Source organism: Theobroma cacao, chromosome 3, assembly GCF_053813885.1.
Source record: "Theobroma cacao isolate CCN51 chromosome 3, ASM5381388v1, whole genome shotgun sequence".
NCBI lineage: Eukaryota > Viridiplantae > Streptophyta > Magnoliopsida > Malvales > Malvaceae > Theobroma > Theobroma cacao.
Window position 1 is genome coordinate 41673174 of NC_142641.1, and position 21303 is coordinate 41694476.

General features: G+C 34.2%; 4 protein-coding genes and 1 pseudogene across 8 annotated transcripts; 4 read left to right on the plus strand and 1 right to left on the minus strand.

Annotated features, from left to right (window-relative positions):
* The first annotated feature begins 1520 nt into the window (after nucleotides 1–1520).
* Nucleotides 1521–4971, plus strand: LOC18606016 (cinnamoyl-CoA reductase-like SNL6). Its single transcript, XM_018118514.2, has 5 exons — nucleotides 1521–1877; nucleotides 1971–2128; nucleotides 2948–3139; nucleotides 3989–4323; nucleotides 4648–4971. Exons 1-5 carry the CDS (start codon nucleotides 1751–1753, stop codon nucleotides 4742–4744), a joined length of 909 nt encoding a protein of 302 aa, XP_017974003.2. The 5' UTR covers nucleotides 1521–1750; the 3' UTR covers nucleotides 4745–4971.
* Nucleotides 4972–5902: 931 nt separating this feature from the next.
* LOC18606017 (Zinc finger (CCCH-type) family protein) lies at nucleotides 5903–9069 on the plus strand. 2 transcript variants are annotated; one of them, XM_018118449.2, is made up of 3 exons: nucleotides 5903–6091; nucleotides 6176–7536; nucleotides 8427–9069. In XM_018118449.2, the coding sequence occupies exons 2-3, from the start codon at nucleotides 6720–6722 to the stop codon at nucleotides 8705–8707; spliced, it is 1098 nt and encodes a 365-aa protein (XP_017973938.2). In that variant the 5' UTR covers nucleotides 5903–6091; nucleotides 6176–6719; the 3' UTR covers nucleotides 8708–9069. The 2 variants fall into 2 exon arrangements, with proteins under 2 accessions (XP_017973938.2, XP_088661106.1); XM_088804980.1 differs by having other exon boundaries at nucleotides 6186–7536.
* A 794-nt stretch (nucleotides 9070–9863) lies between these two features.
* Nucleotides 9864–10805, plus strand: LOC18606018 (RING-H2 finger protein ATL29-like). The gene has a single exon (XM_007039402.3). It carries the CDS (start codon nucleotides 9927–9929, stop codon nucleotides 10803–10805), a length of 879 nt encoding a protein of 292 aa, XP_007039464.3. The 5' UTR covers nucleotides 9864–9926.
* Nucleotides 10806–10922: 117 nt separating this feature from the next.
* Nucleotides 10923–14427, minus strand: LOC18606019 (replication factor C subunit 3-like; annotated as a pseudogene).
* A 1275-nt stretch (nucleotides 14428–15702) lies between these two features.
* Nucleotides 15703–20585, plus strand: LOC18606020 (transferases, transferring acyl groups). 4 transcript variants are annotated; one of them, XR_016025362.1, is made up of 16 exons: nucleotides 15703–15871; nucleotides 15976–16039; nucleotides 16111–16156; nucleotides 16299–16432; nucleotides 16521–16594; nucleotides 16731–16803; nucleotides 16920–17009; nucleotides 17296–17372; nucleotides 17576–17666; nucleotides 18023–18149; nucleotides 18240–18344; nucleotides 18799–18928; nucleotides 19040–19091; nucleotides 19180–19224; nucleotides 19737–19883; nucleotides 20125–20223. XR_016025362.1 is itself a non-coding variant. In XM_007039407.3 (16 exons), exons 1-16 carry the CDS (start codon nucleotides 15822–15824, stop codon nucleotides 20483–20485), a joined length of 1410 nt encoding a protein of 469 aa, XP_007039469.3. In that variant the 5' UTR covers nucleotides 15703–15821; the 3' UTR covers nucleotides 20486–20585. The 4 variants fall into 4 exon arrangements, 3 of the variants coding, with proteins under 3 accessions (XP_007039469.3, XP_007039470.3, XP_088660861.1); XM_007039407.3 differs by lacking the exon at nucleotides 19737–19883 and adding an exon at nucleotides 20333–20585; XM_007039408.3 differs by lacking the exons at nucleotides 16920–17009; nucleotides 19737–19883 and adding an exon at nucleotides 20333–20585.
* Nucleotides 20586–21303: the final 718 nt, after the last annotated feature.

Consider the following 21303-nt stretch of genomic DNA (forward strand, 5'->3'; position numbering starts at 1 on the left):
ACTCATTTTATGTAAATGTTTATGTGAATAAATACTCTCTCCGCTTTTAAATATTAATAATTTTTTATTTTCACAAAAATCAAGATAAAAATTTTAATTTGATATAATTTATATTAAAATTTGAAAACAAACTATTGATGTTCGATGATTTATAATATAAAAAAGTAAAATATTAAATGTTTTAAAAAATAAAACAAATTTTATTTTGAAATACCTCAAAAAAAATAAAATAAGAGACGAATAGACTTTGGAAAACCTTCTAGAAAGGAGTTCAGTCATTAAATAAAAGCGTACAGTGTTTTCAAGTACCAATGATTTGAATGAGTATCCGAAAGCGATCCGTTGGACTAGGAATAGAACAATTTTATTTTTTATAATAAAAAATACAACACTCTATGGTCGACTTTATATGGCTTAAGGCCATCACAAATTCCTCTTAATTTTCTTGGCAACCGCCATGTGCAAAAGCAACTGTATATGGTAGCATTAATCATCAACGAAAAGCTACGACGAATTAGCGAGGAAGAAGGGGCCCTTCATTAGGGGCATTCATGTCCATTTCAAAATGTCTCCATATTAATTACTCTTGTGGTCACTAAATATTTGTTTTTGACATAATATTTAAAAAATTTTAAATTATTTAAAAAAATTTAAATAATTTAAAAAAATTTAAATAATTTTTTATTATTTTATTACATTCAATTAAATTTTTATAATTTAATTTGTAGTTAAATAAATACTTATTATGATTAATTATTATTAATTAAAATATCACTTATCATTTTATATCATGTAACGTTGATGTGTCTTATTGAAATATCATAATAATAATGATATGATATAATTATATAATTATATAATATTTTTTACCTGTCACGTTATTATAAGGTATTTTGATTTATAATAATTAATTAATTATTAAATTTAAATATATATTTTATTTAAAATAAAAATATATGAACTTAATTAAATATAATAAAAAAATAAAGACTTGTTTAAATGTTCTTAAATAGTTCATAGCATTACGTCTTTTTATCTTTCTTTTATTTTTATATAAATTAAGATAAAAGTTTAGATTTTAATGTATTTTACATTAAAATTCAAATATTTTTATAATATAAATTTGTTTTTAATATGGAAAAAAGTAAAAAAATCATGAAAATAAATTTGAAACGTAGGAAAAGGAAGAGTTTTAGGTGTAAAAATAATTAAAAAAAGAATTTCGAATATCTTAAAATAATTAATAAAGAAATGGAACGGAAGTAGTAAAATTTGAAATCAAAGTACTTTTAAAATGGTGTTCGGTAAAAAAAGTTTCCGTGAAAAAAAAGGACAGAAAGGAGTAAAATTTGATAACAAAGTAATCATGAAGACTGGTCTGTGTCAAGTAGCTAAATAAGGTAGGTTACTCTTGTGATGCAAAACCAGCTACACATGCATTCACGCTTCTACCAAACCCCTCTTTTTATGCAAAATCACATTTGTTGAAAAAGGAAAAAGATTGCAAAGCTCTTCTTCCAGTCTCTCTCCCTCATTCCAACAACTACCTCTCCCCACACCCATCTACTCTCCCACGCCCTTTGAATGCTAGGCCAAGCCAACCCCCTTCCTTCTTTATATTCTCGTCTCTACCATTTCAGGTCGACCCCAGAGCTTTTATTAGCACTACCTTTAACTCTTTCGATCAAATATAAACTAAATTTAACTCACCAGTCTGACTCTTTTTGCATCTTGTCTCCCGAAGAAAGGAATGGCACCGGCTTCTTTCCATCACGAGAAAGTTTGCGTGATGGATGCCTCCGGTCGCCTTGGCTCCACCCTGGTTGAACGGTTGCTGCAAAGAGGCTACACTGTCCATGCTGCAGTTCAGGGCCACGGTTAGCGTCCAGAAATTATGCCCCTACCCGGCTTCTTTTCTTTCCTTGGTGATTATCTGATTGATTATCTGTAGTACTGTTTCATGGTTATAGGTGATTTGAAATTCAATGGGGTGGCAGCTGGTGAAAACAAGAAGCTGAAGGTTTTCCGTGCAGACCCTTTTGACTATCAGAGCATCATCGATGCTCTGAAAGGTTGCTCTGGTTTGTTTTACGCGTTTGAGCCTCCAGAAGACCACCTCGCCTATGATGTAAGTAATTGTGTTCACTCTTATGTTGATCTTCTTCATCAGATTTCTCTGGAAGTTCCTTGTTCTGTACTTTGATTCTCAATCATCAACACATAATCATGTTTCAGTTAATCTTCAAAATGTTAATTTCCTGATGATTTTCCTAGGAAGGTTAATCAGTAACAAAAGAATCAGTGAACTGAGGCACCTGCAATATGCGATCCAAGCAATTAAGATTTTTTCCTTTCTCTTTTTCCTATTGGCCAAACAAATATATTCTTTGTCCCATTACAGACATTTTCCACAAATTCATGCACTTTGAAAGGCCCTGAGAAGAGTATAGAAGTGGGGTTCGTCTACGACTCTTCCTTAGGTTCTGCCACTTATCATCACTTACTTGTAGTAGCTACGTCTGCATGATTTGACAGAATTTGAATAGGGATTTTAAATTCGAATCTTAATATTTCTTTAATAATTTGTGAATATTTCTATATGTAATTACTATAATAAAAAATCGATCGAACTTAAAAACATTGTTCAAATCAAGTATTGATTCTAATCCAATATACATTTATATGTTTTCTACTATTTATAATAATTAACAATTTATTATTTTTCATTTTTTGCAATAGAACTGAACTTTCCAAAATGGGAAGAAAAATTTCAACAGATAAATTGAATTATAATAAAAGTACTAATAGTAATAGCTATAAAATCTATAGCACCATAACTATGAACTATCTCTTTAAATTAAGAAGATTATTTTACTTCTGGAACACTGAAATTAAGAATTTGGGTGCAATCACAATTTTGAGAAAACTGGCATGGATTTGGTGGCAGGAATTTATGGCAGAGGTGGAGGTAAGAGCAGCACACAATGTGATAGAGGCATGCGCTCAGACGGATACGATAGACAAGGTGGTCTTCACGTCGTCTGCAACCGCTGTAGTTTGGAGAGACACCCCTCAATCTGTTGCTTCGGATTTGGATGAAAGGCACTGGAGCGATGAAAATTTCTGTCGCAAATTCAAGGTATATCAATTACTTACTACTACTATTTAATTATCCTTCCCTCTAATTCTAATTAACAAAATATTCTTCTACTAGTAAATGACATAGTATAATTCATAAATAAAGATGTTAATTAAGAACAATTATTTTCGTGTTTACTCACGGATACAATTTTGGACCCTGCTTAGGTTGTGTTGTGCATGCAGTTATAAATTGAAACATTGTAATTAGGTAAACTCTATCTACGTTTTTAATAATTTTAACTAACTTTCTTTTATATGACACTTTATGGTTTCTTTTTTTTTAATTAATATTTTTTAAATATCTCTTTTCTCAATTAATATCATGTGGATAACTTTTATTTAAAAATAAAATAAATTATTAATTTTGTTTAACAAAATTATAAAGATATTATTGTTTGTGAACAAATAAGTTAATTTTGAATTGAAAGTATTTTATTAATTTTAATAGACAAAATTAACAATCTAACTTAGTGGAAACAAATGTTAGTCACATGATATTAATAACAAAAAAAAAAAAAGAGATATTCACGTGAAGCTAATTAGGAAAAAAATTATAAAGTGTTATCTGAAAATAGTTGTGAAAATAATTGAATTCTTTTTTTGAAAAGCAATAATAGCTTTCATACCTGTAAAGAACTTACAAAAACTACCCTTAGCACGATAATAGTGCTGGGATACCCTTCTTTGTTGCCCTACATATAAAGAAACATAAATACAAAGTACATGGTCGCAAATATAGGTGGAATTTACTCTTATAATTACGCACCTGTCTTTGAACTTTATTGCAACTAAATATTGCAATAAATTTAACTTTTGACTTTATAAATGATTAAAAAAAAAAAAACAGTTGTGGGAAGCCCTATCAAAGACGCTGACAGAGAAGACAGCTTGGGCATTGGCAATGGACAGGGGCATCAACATGGTGTCCGTCAACGGGGGACTGTTGACGGGGCCTCATCTTTCCATCACGAACCCTTACTTGAAAGGAGCGGCCGAGATGTACGAGGCTGGGACGTTTGTGACCGTTGATCTGAATTTCTTGGTCGATGCCCACATCTGCGTCTTTGAAGATGTTTCATCCTACGGTCGATATTTATGCTTCAACCACGTTATTAATCGGCACGAAGATGCTGTTCAGCTCGCCCGTTTGCTAACGCCTTCCGTACCTTCCCCTGCTCAAAGGTTAGAACTTTTGATAATAAATGAAGTGAGCACAATTAAATCTATTGATTCGGTTGGTTTTGATTTTGAATTTTCTTTTCCGATTAATCAAATTAATCAATTTATAATTATAAGTATATTTTAATGTAATTTTATTTATGTTTGTTGAAATATTTTAATATTTTTAATTATGTTTATCGGAACTTATGATATTTAAAAACATTATAATTTAATTTTAGTTACTTTTTAATTAATATGGAAGAAAACCAAACTAAAAAAATTAACATTAAACTTGAGTGGAATCCGATTATATTGTTGTCATAAAAGATTTCTGGATTTGTGCAGCTACGAGGAAGCTAACATGATCATCCAACAAAAGTTAAGCAACAAGAAGTTGAACAAGTTGCTGGTGGATTTTGAGAGTGAAGCTCTGGAGACTTGAAGACAGAAGCACTGAAATCTTCAATCATGTACTCTATCTTTCATCAGTCCTCACCCAAATGCAAAAATATTTGATACCACGTCTTAATTGGTGGAATTTGTAAATTATCCCTCCAAAAATGTAAAAGGAATGTCTCTAGTTTTGGGCTTTAGCTCAGGAATTGGAGACTAGTGGTTGTTTGTTAAGGAATGTTAATGCTATTTCTTGAGTTCCCATTATCTATTCAACTCTCTGTCTCTTTCATTTCAGTAAATTTTACAATATTTGGTAATAAACAACTAACATTTTACAATCAAATTGAATATTCCAAAAGATGAATTTTTTTCTTTGACAAATTTCAATGAAGATGTAAGAAATCTTATCTAAATTTGTTTAAACAAATGAAATTAACAATTGAATTTTCATTATTATCATTATTGCTTGGTTTTCTTTTTACAATTGACTACCACAATCTTGTTGATGCTACCCTTTTTTTTTTATTTCTTCTTTGATATAAGGTTTTGTATTTTTCTAAGGAAATTTTGCTAAGAAACGTTTAAGGAAAATGAAAAACCGATTGATTTATACTTTTTAGAGAATGATTGTAATTGGAATTCAATAATTATGCTTTTAGTGATGCCTAAAGTTATACTAGTCAATTAGTCATGGTATCCATGATTACTCTAAAAAAAAAATGATCTTGTAAGAATATTTAAAATTTATATTTAATGCATTATCATTGTATGGATTTTAATATATTATCACTTTATTAATAAATAAATTTAAAAGTAAAAAGTTTTCTAAAATAAATATTTATAATTTATATATTTTTTAATTTTTATATTAACATATCTATGAAGTGGCATTATGTGATTAAATGATAATATATAAATACTATATATCAATAATACATAATGTGTAAATCTTATTTTTTAAAGAAACAGGTGAGCAAAACAACAAGTATATTAGTATATCAAATTTATTAATTTTCATATTGCCTTTAAAAAAAAAAATATGTATCATATTTTGTAAGCTAATATTAACTAAATTAAAGAAAAATAACATCAAAATGTTACTTATTTTTATAAAAATTGAAGAATTAAATTAATAAATTCATTACACGAACATTTGTAGTTATATGAATTCGCTTATGAAAATTGTAAACCCAGATATTGTATTAACTATTTTCGATTATCAAACAAGCTTATGAAAATAGGGAAAACGAAGAAAAAACAATACAGAATTAAGAATTATTAGTTTAAAGAGTACAATTCAAGGCATGTACCGATAGATTTTTTCCACGAAAATTGCAGAAAGAAAATCACTTTGAAGAGAAGGAAAGGACAAAACATACAGAAAAAAGAAAAGGTACGCAAGTTTACGCATATAGTTTCTTTACCAGTTTACCTCTTCGCCTGACTTCTTTGATTGCAGAGTTGAACCATTTTTCAGTCTTTTGCAGAAGTGCTGAAAAACCTTCTTTGCTTTCTCAATTTCTTCTCCTTTTGTTATCTAAACCAAATCCATCTCTAAATTTCATCATCAATTCGGTTCCATATTTGTAGAATTCTGTTGCTGTATTTCCACTTTTATTATCCTTAATAAATGTCCTTCCAACATTTTTTGACTTTCTTTTTTTTCTACATTATCCTATGATATTTTAAGGTTGCAGATCTAACTCACATCTTTCTACTAATTTATCCTTTTCTTGCATTTCTATCTTTATTCTGATCTATTTTAGCTGTTTTCGTTCTTTCTTCTTGTTGTTTTCCTCAAGAAAGGTTTTTTTTTTTTATCAAATTTAGTTTTTTAGATGTGTAATCAAATACCCATTTCTCAAGGAAATCATAAAAACTCAGTCTTTAACTTAAATTTTCATCCAATTCATGTGATTTTAGCTTCTGGGTACATCTCCTTCTTCATGTTTTCTTACCAAAATTAGGGTTTTTTTCTTTAAAAAAATTCCCTTGTCGATTACCTTTTTTAAAAAAATAACATGGATTACGGTAGAGAAAATGTAGTTCATGTAATTCCGACAAATGGACCTGAAAGTTGGGTTCCAAATTCGACAGACCCTTCAGTTTGGGCAACAGAAGAAGATTACCGTGTTTGGAACAACCAAGAAACCTCCACCGACACACCCTCAAACTCCAGCTACGACCAAAGACAACCTCAATCACGGTCCAATTCGGAACAGCCACCAAACAAGAAATCAAGAAATTCTCAGGAATTAAATTCCAGGTCCAAAGCCATAGGCAAAATGTTTTTCAAGACTAAGCTTTGTTGCAAGTTCAGGGCTGGTACTTGCCCTTATGTTACAAATTGTAACTTTGCTCATAGCATTGAAGAGCTTCGACGCCCACCTCCTAATTGGCAAGAAATAGTGGCCGCCCATGAAGAAGAGAAAGGTATTTTATCCGAGCCAAGAGAGGAATTTCAAATTCCTTCTTTGGGTTCTTCTAGTTTTTCAGGGGAAACGCAGAGGTCATATAAAGGACGGCATTGCAAGAAGTTTTATACAGAGGAAGGGTGTCCTTATGGTGATAATTGCACGTTTTTGCACGATGAGCAGTCGAAGAATCGAGAGAGTGTAGCTATAAGTTTGGGCCCAGGAGGGTATGGTGGTGGCGGAGGAGGAGCAGCAGCAGCAGCAGGAGGAGGAGGAGGAGGAGGAGGAGGAGGTGGTGCTGCTGCTGCTGGGAATGGATCGAATTCAAAGCCGTCTAATTGGAAGACTAGGATTTGTAATAAGTGGGAACTTACTGGGTACTGCCCATTTGGAAATAAATGTCATTTTGCTCATGGAGTTGCAGGTATGGTTTATTGATTGATCGATTAATTAATTAACGAATTTACTTTTTTTTTAATCCCTTTTCGGTTTTGATTATGGAAAGTAATTATGGTTTTCACTTGTTTATAATTGGTGTTAGATATTTAGTTAATAAACTAGAATGCACATGATTAAATTGTTCAAAGAGTTTATGTAACTGAAAAGCTCCAATTTAAGGAAAAGGGCTGCGATTGTTAACCTCCTATGAGTATGCTGGAATTGTCTGCTTGGTGGATATGCTCCTGTTTAGCTAACTGCCTCTAAGCGGCTAGTACTTTGGACTCGAGTCTCTACTTTTGTTATGAAGGCAGCCTAATTCCATTTAAACAACCAGTGATATTTAAGTTGTTACCTTGACTACAGCCATCCAATTTACTGATGAGTATCAGGCAAGTTGGATGCTACTCAAAGTGGGACATATGGAAATCTACCTTCATTTGACTGCTCTCAACCTATGCTCTTATCATGGTAGTGTGCACTTGTTAAGTGAGAACCATGAACCTGTAGTTCATCTGCTTGTACCCTTTATCTCTTCTCTTGCTTTGGGTGAGTGAGAGCATTTTGTTATCATGCCTTTGAAATTTGAGAACTTTTGTCTTACTTTTACTTTCATATTTGCTTAAATCCAGTGCCCAATTGATGAGTAGCTAGCGACTCATGACGCAAGATAAATGCTTTGGTTGTTTTTAGTGTTGCAGAGATGGATGGTTTTTCGGTAATGAGTGTCTTCTGTGCTTTAGCATATGCTATTATATATTTTTTTGCTCAGCATATGCTATTATATTTGATGGAAACAAACTTTATTTTCAGAGTTGTTCTCCTTTTCCTTTTGCATTTTCATGTGATAGGGATGAATATTTCTTCTTGTTGCAGAATTACACCGATATGGTGGGGGGCTTGTGGAGGCAGAAGCCAAGGATTCTTCTGCTACCCCTTCTGACCCAAAGCAAGGGGGGGTACCTTCAAAAACTCCAGCAGATACTGTGGCTGTATCAGCCCCTTCAGTTCCGCTTTCAGATGTTTATCATCTTGGAGTTCCTTCACAGAGGACATCTCTTGTAATCCAGAGGCCAGGACAAAGAGCTCATCAGAAATGGAAGGGCCCAGACAAAATCAGTCGGATATATGGTGACTGGATTGATGATATTGAATAAACCCTGTTCCTTTAGGTACTCAGGGAAAAAAAAAAGGAAAGAAGAGATGGGAGCTGAAATTCTTTGCAGTAAGAAGCTTTTTCCTGGGAAAGTGAATAATTTAGATATTCCTAGGACAGTTGGGTCATGTACCTTCAGCTTATGCCCTAGGGAAATCTTCTTCTTTGCTCACTTCAAGTTTTTAGTGGATCCCTGGCTTATTGGCATCTCAGCTGCATAAATTTTCATGTATGAATATTCCCTCCCTGGCTTGGGAATATGACGTCTGTATTACTGCTGTAGACTTTCTCCTTTTTATCAAATACTATAACTATTAGATGACCCTTTTGATATGAAAAGAAACTTTATTCCACTTTGCTAAAGTTACCATTTTTGTTCTTCATTCTCTCTCTCTTGCCGTAAATATCAGTTTAATTATGCAGTACCAAACTTTTGAGCTGAATTTGGCAGGCATTTAATTTTGTTCATTTGAAGATTGCTTAGGAATCAGGAATCATCATTTCAGTAGGACTATGGTTTCTGCACTACATCACTGGAGATGGAATTGATCCCCGGCAGCAATCTTTTGTGGTGGGCTGATGGTGTTAAAATGAATCAGAAAAATCGTTAAGCCCAAAATTAAAAAGAGGGAAAGGAGCTCCGGGAAAATGAACCAGCTTAACATTCATCTAGTTCTAACAGTTCAAACGATGCCAATTGCATCAACAATTTTAAGCTTCCCTGGAGTTAATGCCTCCTGTTTTCTTGCAACAGACAGTAATTAAGGAAGAAAACGGTGATTACGAGGTATGAAAAGAGTAGCTTAGTATATCTCTCTCGTGAAAGCAAGTTTTAAGCTGTGAACTTTTTTAGAAAGGAGACTTTCACACTTAGCTTGGACCAGACTGTCCGTAACCAAAACCACATTTTGTAGTTTACCATGTCGTTGGGTTAGCAAGAATAGTAAAAAGAGCAAGGACACATATTATTCAGACAAAGCTCCACATCCTTCTCACAAGGACTCGCTCAATAGCCACAATGCTTACCAAGCATCAGCTTTCCAAATTAAGCTTACCACTTTTTGTCATACTCATAAAAGACATCGACATGTGTCCTTGTTCTAACACAAAAACAAAGGAAAAATCTAAGCAAATAAAATAAAATCTCATTTTCTCTCATCAATGCAAAAACACAAGGCCGGAACGACCTACACTCCGGCCGCTGCTACCCTTTTTGTTCAATGTCGACATATTCTCCCTATGCTCAATCACCCTCATCAAACTACAACCCGCCAGTACCTATAATTATAGCTATAATTTTCGTCCTTTTGTTCTTCTTTGGTTTCTTCGCAATATATTTTTTTAGGTGTTTCGTGCACAATCTTGTTGTTTTGTGGAACCGACGGCGTAACCCTTCGGGTGCTCTAGTTGGCACAGCAGGTGCAAATATGAGTAATGGCCTTGATCCTGAGCTGATACAAGCTTTCCCAACATTCTCTTATTCCAGTGTCAAAGAGTTTCGTCGCGAAAAGTATGGCCTCGAATGTACTATTTGCTTGGGAGAGTTCAGCGATGAGGACATGCTTCGCCTTTTGACAATTTGTTGCCATGTTTTCCATAAAGAATGTGTTGATCTTTGGCTTGAATCACATAAAACATGTCCTGTTTGTCGTGGGGAGCTAGATGTGCCTAGGAAATCATTGGAGAAGTCCCCAATACTTGTTCAAACCAATTCCATGCATGAAATTGGAGCAAATCAAAGTTCAGTACAAGATGCTGTTTGCATTGACATTAAAGAAGACAACAATGAGGAAGTTGATGGGGGAGAAGCTGAAGCACAAGCCTCTTCAAATACAGGAGAACAACATCATAAAGAACGTGACCAGATGGAAAGATTTTCGAGGTCACATTCCACCGGGCACTCCATAGTTAGGACTACAGAAGAGGAGGATAGATATACTCCAAAATTGCTTGACCATGTCAAAACAAAAATTGTAAGGGGACATAAATCTGCAGGAAGTTGTATTGCATTTGGAGATTTTTCAAGCCCTTTGGACTACAAGAACCGGAGTTTTGGTGAAGCATCAGAGACTGGCCGAGCAGACATGGATAAAGTGTAAGTTTCTAGAGACTGTTTTTATTCTCTTTTGTTCATAGAAAAGCTCATTTTTGACATGATCTTCGGAAATTCTGAATAGAATTTATTACAAGCATTATGTGACAACCTTCTCAAGTTCTCATGTTTCTTCATAGTTATCGGCGGCCTTATTGAATATTCCATGAACTGATAATTGGCACATTGAAGTTTTCAAAAAATGTAGGTAGATAGATGTGTGGCCTTTTTCCCAAAGGAGATAATAGTGAGAGAACTGAAATAAGGAGGATCATTCAATCATAACTCTAATTGAAACCAGTGGTCCACATTTGAGTTCATTTATTTATTTGCATTCTATAGAATTCAAACTCATTTCTTCCAGTTATTGCTTCTTAATGTTCTGAAAGATGAACAATGAAGTTGCAGATTTTGGTATCTGTATTCCACTTTATTAAGCAATGTCTAGTGATACCTTTCTGTAACAATCCAAAAGGTTTCAGGAAGGTCCTTTCTGCGAGCATTGCTTTTGATGAGTTGCATTTGCACCAGTCAGGCTTGATACAGACTGTACTCTTTTGATTTTGTAGTAGCTCATGAACTTTGCTACAAATTCTGTTAGCGGGAAAAGGTAATGTTTAGTTCCATGGGGATCAACTGAAGGCATCATATGCTTTACAGCACTATCTATATTGTCCTGGGCTAGGATTATGCTGAGTAAGAAGTAAAACTGTTATTTACCTTCTATTGTGGCAAAAGAAAACCGAGACAATTTGCGCATTCTGTTGCCTACTACTTCATCTTTGTAGCTTAGTTCTGCACTAAAATCTTCATTTGGCTTTGACTATAATATGCAAAAGAGGGTGTCAGAAAACTGGTATTTTACAGAACAACAAAATAATGGGATTGCAAAATTTTAGTTTCTGCTTACAATTTCCTGGTATAAACTTTCTAAATCCAACTGAGTTTGGCTGTCCAGAACATGCTTTTTCAGCTCTGCCACTAGAGTCTGAAGAAGAGAAACATATTGATTTGGATTGCGAAGTCTAAATTATTCATAAATGCAGGGCAGGAAGATCTTACACCTAAAACAAACTCTCGACAGATATGGTGCTCCATTAAGCGTATAAACTTCTTTCTAACAAGAAACAACCTGCAGTACCAAAGCCAAAGAAGTCAATAAATACGAAAGAAAGAGATATGCGTTAATGGTGAAATAATTTTCAATATTGCAACTAATTAACAACAGCAAACTTCATACTTTCAAAGCTCACAAGAAACAGAGGGCAAAACAAGTTTCTCATTTTGGTGTGGCTGGGAATGTAATTTAAATAACTCATCTTCATTGAATTGCATAACTGTGGAGGTTTTGTTGGCGTTTGCACATCAAATATCAAATTTCCTGTTATATAACTTCATTTAGCTGTCGACCTGACTGCTAGAAAGGCATCTTTAAAAGTAAATATTCCATGGTTAAAAAATGCTAGTATCTGCTTTTCTAATCGTTAGAACCAGTCTAAACAGTAGCATACCTACTAATATAGGTGTTTATGAGAACATCTGTTTTATTTTATCTTTTGGGGATGTTGGATGCTTTAATGTTTGGCTAAGATTGACTTGTCAAGTCTGCAACACAAACTGATAATTAGAAGTTTCTGTGAACCTGGTCAATTTTTTCTGTGGAAAACTTAAGATACCCTTTGCTGAAGCTTTAGTGGTAGGAGTAGAAAATGGTAGTGAACTACTCACATGTTTAGGCTTTGTTCTTCAATGATACTTTTGGCCATTATTGCAAGCTCATCTTCCCAGCCAGTCATAATTGATTGGCCTTCGTTAAAAGGGTAACTGTAAATACAGCATCGCCAAGTTATAAAATTAGCTAGAAAGAACAAGAAAAATTTTAGATGGTTTACAGACAAAACTTCAATACCATTCGTTGTATGCTGCACTGGTGACAAGAACATATTATAGTTGACAGACTAAGTTGGCTTCAAAAGTCGGGCTGATAAACCATTCAGAGTGAAAAACCATCATGGTTAGGGGTTCTTTCACCATATTAAGACAATTTGAAGGGAATAAATCCTTGGTGCTATTTCTTTTTGATAGAATAATGCAGTTTCCACCATGTCAGACTACAGTGGAATGCCTGCACTTTGTTTGACTTACTCTGCCAGCCATGTGGCCTCGAGTGAACGAATGGCTTGCCTGAGGCAATGATTGGAATTCTCTGCTATGGTTTGGGCCAATGTATGAGGTAATTCAATATCTTCTTGTTTAGCAATGAAGTTTAAGACTCCAACAATCTGCAGAGTAGATTATGGTAAAATTAAGGACTTAAGAAAGAGCTTCAAAAATCAACAGAATCAGCTTCTTGAGATGAAATAGAGAACTTACCTCCTTGTTTGGAGGTGGAGGAAGATGGATAACTCTGCAGAGAGGCGTGAGAATTTGGAGCTTACAGATATCAGAGCAGCAAAATATAACTTTATACTGACCCTTGGAATTTTCTAAGAACCTTCGAATTTGGGGTTGAGCATTCTTGGATAATTTTTCTGCCTGGTGGAAAACAATCGCTGCAGAAACCGGTTTGTGCATTAGCTTTAGAAACCTTTAGAATTTCTTCAGGTTCTGGATGAAAACGATGTACACAAACCGCACCTTTGGCATTTTCAAGATTGTGCTGCAAGGGTGGTTGCTTTGTTAAAGCATTGTGTGTCTCCTTAATTATTAACAAGGCCACTTCTGTTGCATAACCTCTTATATCAGATTCAGAGAGGTCGACCTCTATGTGTTTAGCAGATGCTTGTACTGTTATCTGAATGCTCGATGTTAGCCCTCTTTTTAGTACACTCTTTAACATGAAGCACAAAATGATATTAGTACGTGGAATGAAATTTTCAGAATTTACGCATACAGCAAATGTTGCAACCAGGAAATTTAGAAACAAGTAAAACAACTTCTGGCAACTTTGGTTAGACTTCAGACCAAGGGGCCATTTGACAGTTGAAAGGGAGTTTTCGATCTTTACATTAAATGATGGGGGAAAAACAGTCACAAAATGGTGACACTAAGTTTCCAAAGCTTACCTCCAAATCCAATGCTTGGACTTGCTCCCTTGTCTGTTAAACAAGATAAGCAATCAACATTGAAATTCTTCTATTGAATGCAAACCAAACATTTTAATAGAGTTGTATAAAGTACCTCTAAGATGTCCAGTCCAAAATTTTCTCTAAGCAGTGCTAGAGCCATTGTTCTCTTCCCTATTCCTGGGAATCCATCAATTATTACATGCTTAGCATCTCCAACTGTCACCTGCAAATTCATCAATACGAAGCAACTGTCATTACAATTCCCATACATCTTATCTCAGTATCAAATATCAATCCCTATTCCCTCAGTTCTGTCTAGGTGCCATTTATAATAGTACATGCACAATCTTACTAGAGTTTCAACCTTCTCAGCTATTTCTCTGTGGCAGATGAAGTCCTTCAAAGCCTTGGGTTGATATTTCTTTGCCCAAGTGAATTTCCGCTGCTTTTGGGAATCTCTTCCTTGGCAACTGAGTCATCAGACTGTCTGGCCTCCTCCGGCTTTCCTCTTTGTAAAAACTCTTCTTTCAATGAACTTGAATCAATCTTCTTCTTGTCCATGTTTGCTTTTGTCATCAAGGAAAACCTATGCTCAGTATTTTCCTTTACCAATGCTAGGCAGTAAGGTGTTTGCTAATGCCATGGTGCTAAATCATCATCCGGATTCGAAGCACTTCCTCCAAAATTCAAGAGGGTAAAATCATCTTAAATTGAACGTTCAAGGTAATAGGAGAGGGTCAAAATTATGATACAATCCCTGGTTAGCAGCTTCAAAGTTCAATATCGAGTGGCAGTCTGCTGGTTTAATAATTTCTTAAGAAAGCAGTGGTCGGAGACATCAAAGCATGGTGACAACAAAGAGAACATGGAGAAACAAGCTACGATCCAAACCATGAGAGGAGCTTCTTGGCTACTTCTGGGGAATGGGGGAATATTTTTCTTTGTCATTTTTTACTGAAGGTGACGGACGCATATCAAAATCTTAGGACAAACCATCTCAAATCATCAGGAAATGATTTGGGCACGAGCATTTTGTCCTACCATGTGTTTAGCTGCCATGCTGTTGAGAAATGGACAAATTTTATAGTTATCCAATGGTTAAGTTCTTTTTTTTTCCTAGTTTTCTCCTGAGAAATCAAAGACACTATTTGGCTTATGTGTTTCAGCCTCTTGCAAAAAAATCCTGACTTATCTTTTCTTCTTTTTTTCTTCACAATTTAAACTGCCACTCCAAGCTTCTTGGAAATAAAATTACATGAAGAATAAAAGAGGGGTTTAATTGAATATTTCTAAATTCTTTAGGTATAAAATTTGGATTTATATCTGATGTACAGTTCAATATATGTGTAACATTCATACCCTATCACCTAATCATGAAAAGTCATTTCATAAATGCATAAAAGTAAAAATTTAAAATTCATTCAAAATAAATATTTTTAAAATTATTAATATTTATTTTTGAGAATTCCTAATTTTAAAATTTATTTATTACCGGAATGATAACATTTGATTCCTCCATAACCATAGTGTATAAAATATATATACTAACGTTACATCAAATATAGACCCATAAAATTTAAGGTTAATCTCATCCTTGTCTCTAACAGTGAGTTGAGAAGCTGATTAAAATAAATGAATTTGGCTGTCATTTTGGGCCTATATCAGTACAGACTATTCCAGGCTACTTTTGGGCCTTTTGGGCTTTTTCCAAGTGTTCCCTTGTTCCCCTCCTTTACGGGCTTGTGGCCCATGGTTGTCAGTTAGGAGGCTAAGTCGGTCAAGTTTCGGTTACAAAACAGCGGGCCATCTAACCGATTACCAAAAACTGAACCTACAAAAAAAAATCCCAAACAAATCTTAGCGGTTGTCTCCGTTCTTTCCATCTCTTTTTCTTTCGGTTTTTCTTGATCCTAGGCAACACGAAACCGCGCATTCTGATTTTAAACTTTTCGTCGATGGATTCACTACCAAGATCTTTCAATGCCAACAAGCACCTCAAAGAACAGTTACTCCCTTTCTCTCTCTCTCTCTCTGAGTTCTCTTCTTCTCCCTTTTCCTTCTTTGATTTTATAATAAATCTTAAATTTGTTTTTAAACCCTAACCTACAGATTCGTCAGCAATTTGACGGGATCGTCGATGCTAGAAATCTCCGCGCTTTTGACCACTGTCCCTGTAAGTTTTTAACACTTCAATTCCTTTTATTTATTTATTTCTCTAATAAATTTTTTTTTTTTTGCATTCAGATTCTAGTACTTTTGCGGCAGTCCATCTGTTTTCAAGCCCTAACTGGTAAATTTATCGATTCTTTGACTTTTTTTTTTTTGCAAACTATTCTTAAATGTATTTTGTAAAATAATAAAGAGCTGAGAAATTTAAAAGTTTTTGCCATTCTAGATTTCATATGAGCTTTTTTATGAATATGTTTCAACAGATGGTGATACCAAAGAGACCTCTTTAAAGAAAAATGATACTGCAATCGTTGCTTTTAAGAATTTAAAGGCTTACCTAGCCACATTAGTTATGGATTTTGTCTTCATTGTTCTTCCCACACTTTTACTTTTCACTGTAAGTATTCCCAACAAGCATTCGAAACATTTCGTTGGAATCCCAGAATTTCACTTTTGATTAACGTAATATTTATTACATATGATAGGTTCTAGCTGAGTGGATATATGTATGGATGATTTTGTTATCGTTGTTGCTGATTTTCGTTATTGCAGGCAAAAGGTAGAACTTGTAAGTCGCTTGTACTTGTTACTTTAACTGTCATTAATCATTTTTCCATGGGGAACCCATGGAGGTGGCATATATAAGTTTCTGTCTTTGATTTAAAAGTATATTAACTCAAAACCTTGCAATACAGATCTCCTCATTCGCCTTACTTGGAAGGACCTAAATCTTTTAGGATGAGTATATCATCGTATAGGGTTGCTATGGTTAGTGTCTTACCTACTTCGGTGTTCTTTATATTGTTGTCTATTGAATCAATTATCTTTAATTTGTGTTAACTTTTTTTGAATAGAATAAATGTTGAGTGGGAAAATTATTGCAGATGTTTGTTACATGCTTGTGTATCTTGGCTGTTGACTTCAGAATATTTCCTAGAGAATTTGCTAAGACTGAGACTTATGGTACTAGCTTGGTAAGATATTGTCAAGCTATATCCTGTAATTGGTCATTAATAATTTTCTTTCAATCTTGTGCTTCTTTTTTCTTTCTTCGCTATCAATTTAGCATTAAGTAGATTGTAGTTCTTCTGTAAAGGGGAAAACCATGTTAACATTTTCATACATAAATCTTTTGTTGTTATTGATCATACATAAAACTTTTGCTTGTATTTGCAGCATAATTTTATGTTATTATCCTGGTGGCTAGCAATCTGAAAATTTTATTAAGTAATGTTAGTGAACCTTGCATAATTTCGTCAGATGGACCTTGGAGTTGGCTCCTTTGTACTAGTGAATTCAATTGTTTCACGGCAAGCGCGAAATGTCTCATCATCAATGTGAGTTATCCTTTGAAAATAGTTTTCCAGATGTTGGTATTAACTTGTTATGTATAATGCTTATCATTGTAAATTTTTTTCTTCTAAGCCTATGTTTATAACTGTGATGTCACAATTTTTGTTTTTGAGTTTGCAGTATATCTATATTAGGTATATGCTATGTCAGATTTATGTTGCACTAATTTTCTTAAATGCTTCTGAAGGGATTGGTGGAAGGCAGCCCTTAAATCTACGAGTCCACTACTACTGCTAGGATTTGCTAGACTTGTTTCTACAATGAGTGTGGACTATCAGGTAGAATATATTTCTTCATTCTTGACTTTTTGTAATCATAGTTGTTTGCAATGGCATATGATAAGTAGTTTTCCACATCTGCTTACTTAATATAAAGAATGGCATGTATCATCTTTACATGCTTTTGAGTGAAACAGATGGGATTTTGCAAGATGTGTAAATACATACTGCAGACCTGTTTGTATCCACAAGCAGAATTCCATCTGTATTTATTCAAACATTTTGCATAATTATTGTAGTATTTATACAAACTGGTTTGAGTTAATGATGTCTTTTTGAATGTTCACAATTCAACTATTCACCTGGTGATGATTATTACATGATTCTTTTTTTTTAATTCCATTTCTCCCTTGCAGGTACATGTGGGGGAATATGGAGTACACTGGAATTTCTTTTTCACACTTGCTGGTGTATCTATCCTTACATCCACAGTAAATGTTCCCTCAAAATATTCTGGAATTCTTGGTTCAGTAATTTTAGTTGGTATACCTTTCTATTGATCAAGTTTGTTGATATTTCTGGTAAATTCTGTTTGATTCTTCCTGTACAATAACTCGGCTTTCTAACTTGCAGGGTACCAAAGTTGGTTGAGCAGTGGGTTAAATGTGTATCTTCTTTCTAACAAAAGGGGAATGGATATCATAAGCAGAAACAAGGAGGGAATTTTTAGCATATTTGGTGAGGATAATTAGAAATATACCTTATGGTTTGTTGGTGTAAGCTGTATCGTAGTTTTTGTTTGCATTTGCAATTTTATTCTTAGCTATGTTCTTTGTAAGATTCCTGTGATCCCAATTCCTGAGCAAAAATAACAAACTGTATTTTTTGCATGATGAGGTTGATCTTTGATTCAAATCTCACCAAAAAAAGAAGCTTGTATTAATTTGAGGGAAATTGGAAAGGATGGAAAAGGGAATTCCCTAGATTAATTTTAATAACATTTATTCCATTGGAGATCTGTGTCTTCTTGACTTGTTCCACAAAATAATAGATTGGTCATTGTTCTATTCATCTAAAGAGAGAAAAATGGTTTTGCAATCTGTGCAATCCCTTTGATTTTTTTTTTTGTACTGCTTGTCAGCACATCATCCATGCAATGTTTTCTGAAGTAATTATTTGTTGTCGTTCCCAGGATACTGGGGTATGTATCTTATTGGTGTTCAGGTGGGCTACTACCTCTTCTTTGGAAATCATTCCTCTGTCATGCTGAGAAGCAACAATGGAACACGAATTAGAGTCTGGCTTCTTTCTATTCTGTTTTGGTATGTACTAACTCACAAATGATTTTTGTTACCCCAATATTGGTGTGTCCGTTCCCAACAAATTGATTGCTCATAAGGTGACCTGATCAATTTCCTCAATGACTGTTGCAGGATTCTAACTGTGCTTCTAGACAGGCATGTTGAAAGAATTTCACGTAGAATGGTAGGATATATTTATAATGAGATTTACTATTTTATAGAACTATCTTTGCAATTAAAAATCATGAAAGCACTTGTTTCAATTTCTGCAGTGCAACCTGCCTTATGTTACTTGGGTGCTGGCTCAAAATCTGCAGGTTATTCTTATTTCCTCCATTATTTAAATATTTCAAGAATTTAATGGCAATGTTCATCATCTTATGTGGTATTAAGCTCATGAAATATAGAAGCTGTCATTGAATTTTTTGATTTAAAATATATAAGATCAGGACTTAATTATTTACAGAATAATTTAATGTTTATCTTTCTTTATGTAGTTTTATTTTTAGTTGTGATTGGGCACTTAATTGAACTATTGGTTTCTTAGTGTAGTATCTCTTTTCACATTGCATGGAATCTCAAAATGTACAGCTCTAGTATGGTTTTTGTGTTTAAAAAGAGGCTTGGATGATGGTTCGATGTGTTATTTATGTCAACTATTTGTTTGAGTGAAAAAAAAGAAGGGCATTCTTTGACTTTGAGCAATTTTCCCTTTCTTTTAAGAAATGTATAATTTGACGGTGCTGTGAAACTTAGTTGGACATGTCTACGTCTATGTGTTGTGCAGAAATGGTGAGACTTTGAGGAAAATTTTTTTGTTTTGGCTTAGTGCTCCTCATCCCAACATTGATAGGAATCACAGAATCAAGTATCAACCATGACATGGATAGAAATTTTTCAGTCGAAATTATCCACATTTGTTCTACATCGGTCTCTCAAGAGAAGAACTTCACTCTTCAGAAACTTGTTACCCAAAGTGAGCCCATGTCAATTTACCTCCTTTTGTGTCTTTGATATAATCCTCTAACAGAGATGCAATTAATCATGAAAGAGAGCTGAAATGCTTGCTGAGGTTTCACATTAATTATGAGACTTTGCAAATCCAAATAATAGAAATATGTCCTAGTCGTTTTGAATTGTGATGGATGTTTATAGATTTAATATTATCCATAGTCACATGTAGTGCATGGCTAACAAAAAGTTTACCCTTGTTTCAGCTTTTAGCAATACTAATGCTTTCTGATTATGTCCCTGGGAGCAAAATGTCAGCTCTTGAAAAGGCATTTGATCGGAATTTATTGGCTTCCTTTCTGCTGGTAAAGGAAACATCCTTTCTTTCACTCGCTTGTGTGCTAATAAAATCATTGTCTTTCTCCTCAGGCTCAAAGAAATAACAGAACAGGTTTTCTTGCTTTATTTATGCAGGCTAATGTGCTCACAGGGCTGGTAAACTTGTTTGTGGATACGCTGTTTGCCTCCTCAGTATCAGCTCTTCTAATCCTGATTTCCTATGCTTTGACTTTGTCTGTTGTCATGGGAATAGTAGATTTTTATGGTGTTAGGTTAAAATTTTGGTAGGTCGACCACCGTTCTATCTGTTCAAAATGTTTTATGAAAGCTGTAATGAATTAATTCGGTTTTGTTGTGCATTTGAAACAAACCACAAATTCATAGTTGATATTGTCTCTCTATCCAATGCTACTCTGGTTGACAGATTATTAATATTATGGTCCCTTAAAAGACCAAGCATGCCCATGATCAAACACATGGAAATGCACATGCATGTCCATGTCATGTTGTGCATGTATACGCCCATGTGGCACATCTCATCATTGGATGAACACAATTCACAACTAATAGAATGATGGCATGTCTCTGTCGTAAGTAGTTTTGGAGTTTCTGAGGTGTAGATAAATACTGACTCTTTTATTTGTACGCAAAAGAACAATGCTGGAGAGGAAAATCTACTAAAAACTTAGCCAATTAGTATGAACAGAGGGGTTAGAAATTAGATTATGGAAGATTGCTAAAGTGTACTTTGGTGTAGGAAGCTGACGGCACATGGATAACTCTGCAGTGGGTCTGACAAAATTGGACCACAGTCCAAGGTCTTCCACCCTCCTCCACCAGTCCTCTACACCAGATAAGGCGACAATTCCCTGTGTTTCTTGTCTCTCTCTTTCTCTCTCTCTGTCTCGTGCACACGCGCTTGTGCAAGCATAGGTATATTCTTTTAGGCATATACGAATTCGTATTTATGTTTTAGACAAATTGACATGTATCTATTAGACAGACACCGGCATGCAAAGTAGTAGCAATGACTTAACGTTTTCTTATATCATTTTAACCATAAAAGGCACCCCCTATTGTTAAAATTCGATTAATAGGTGTTCATA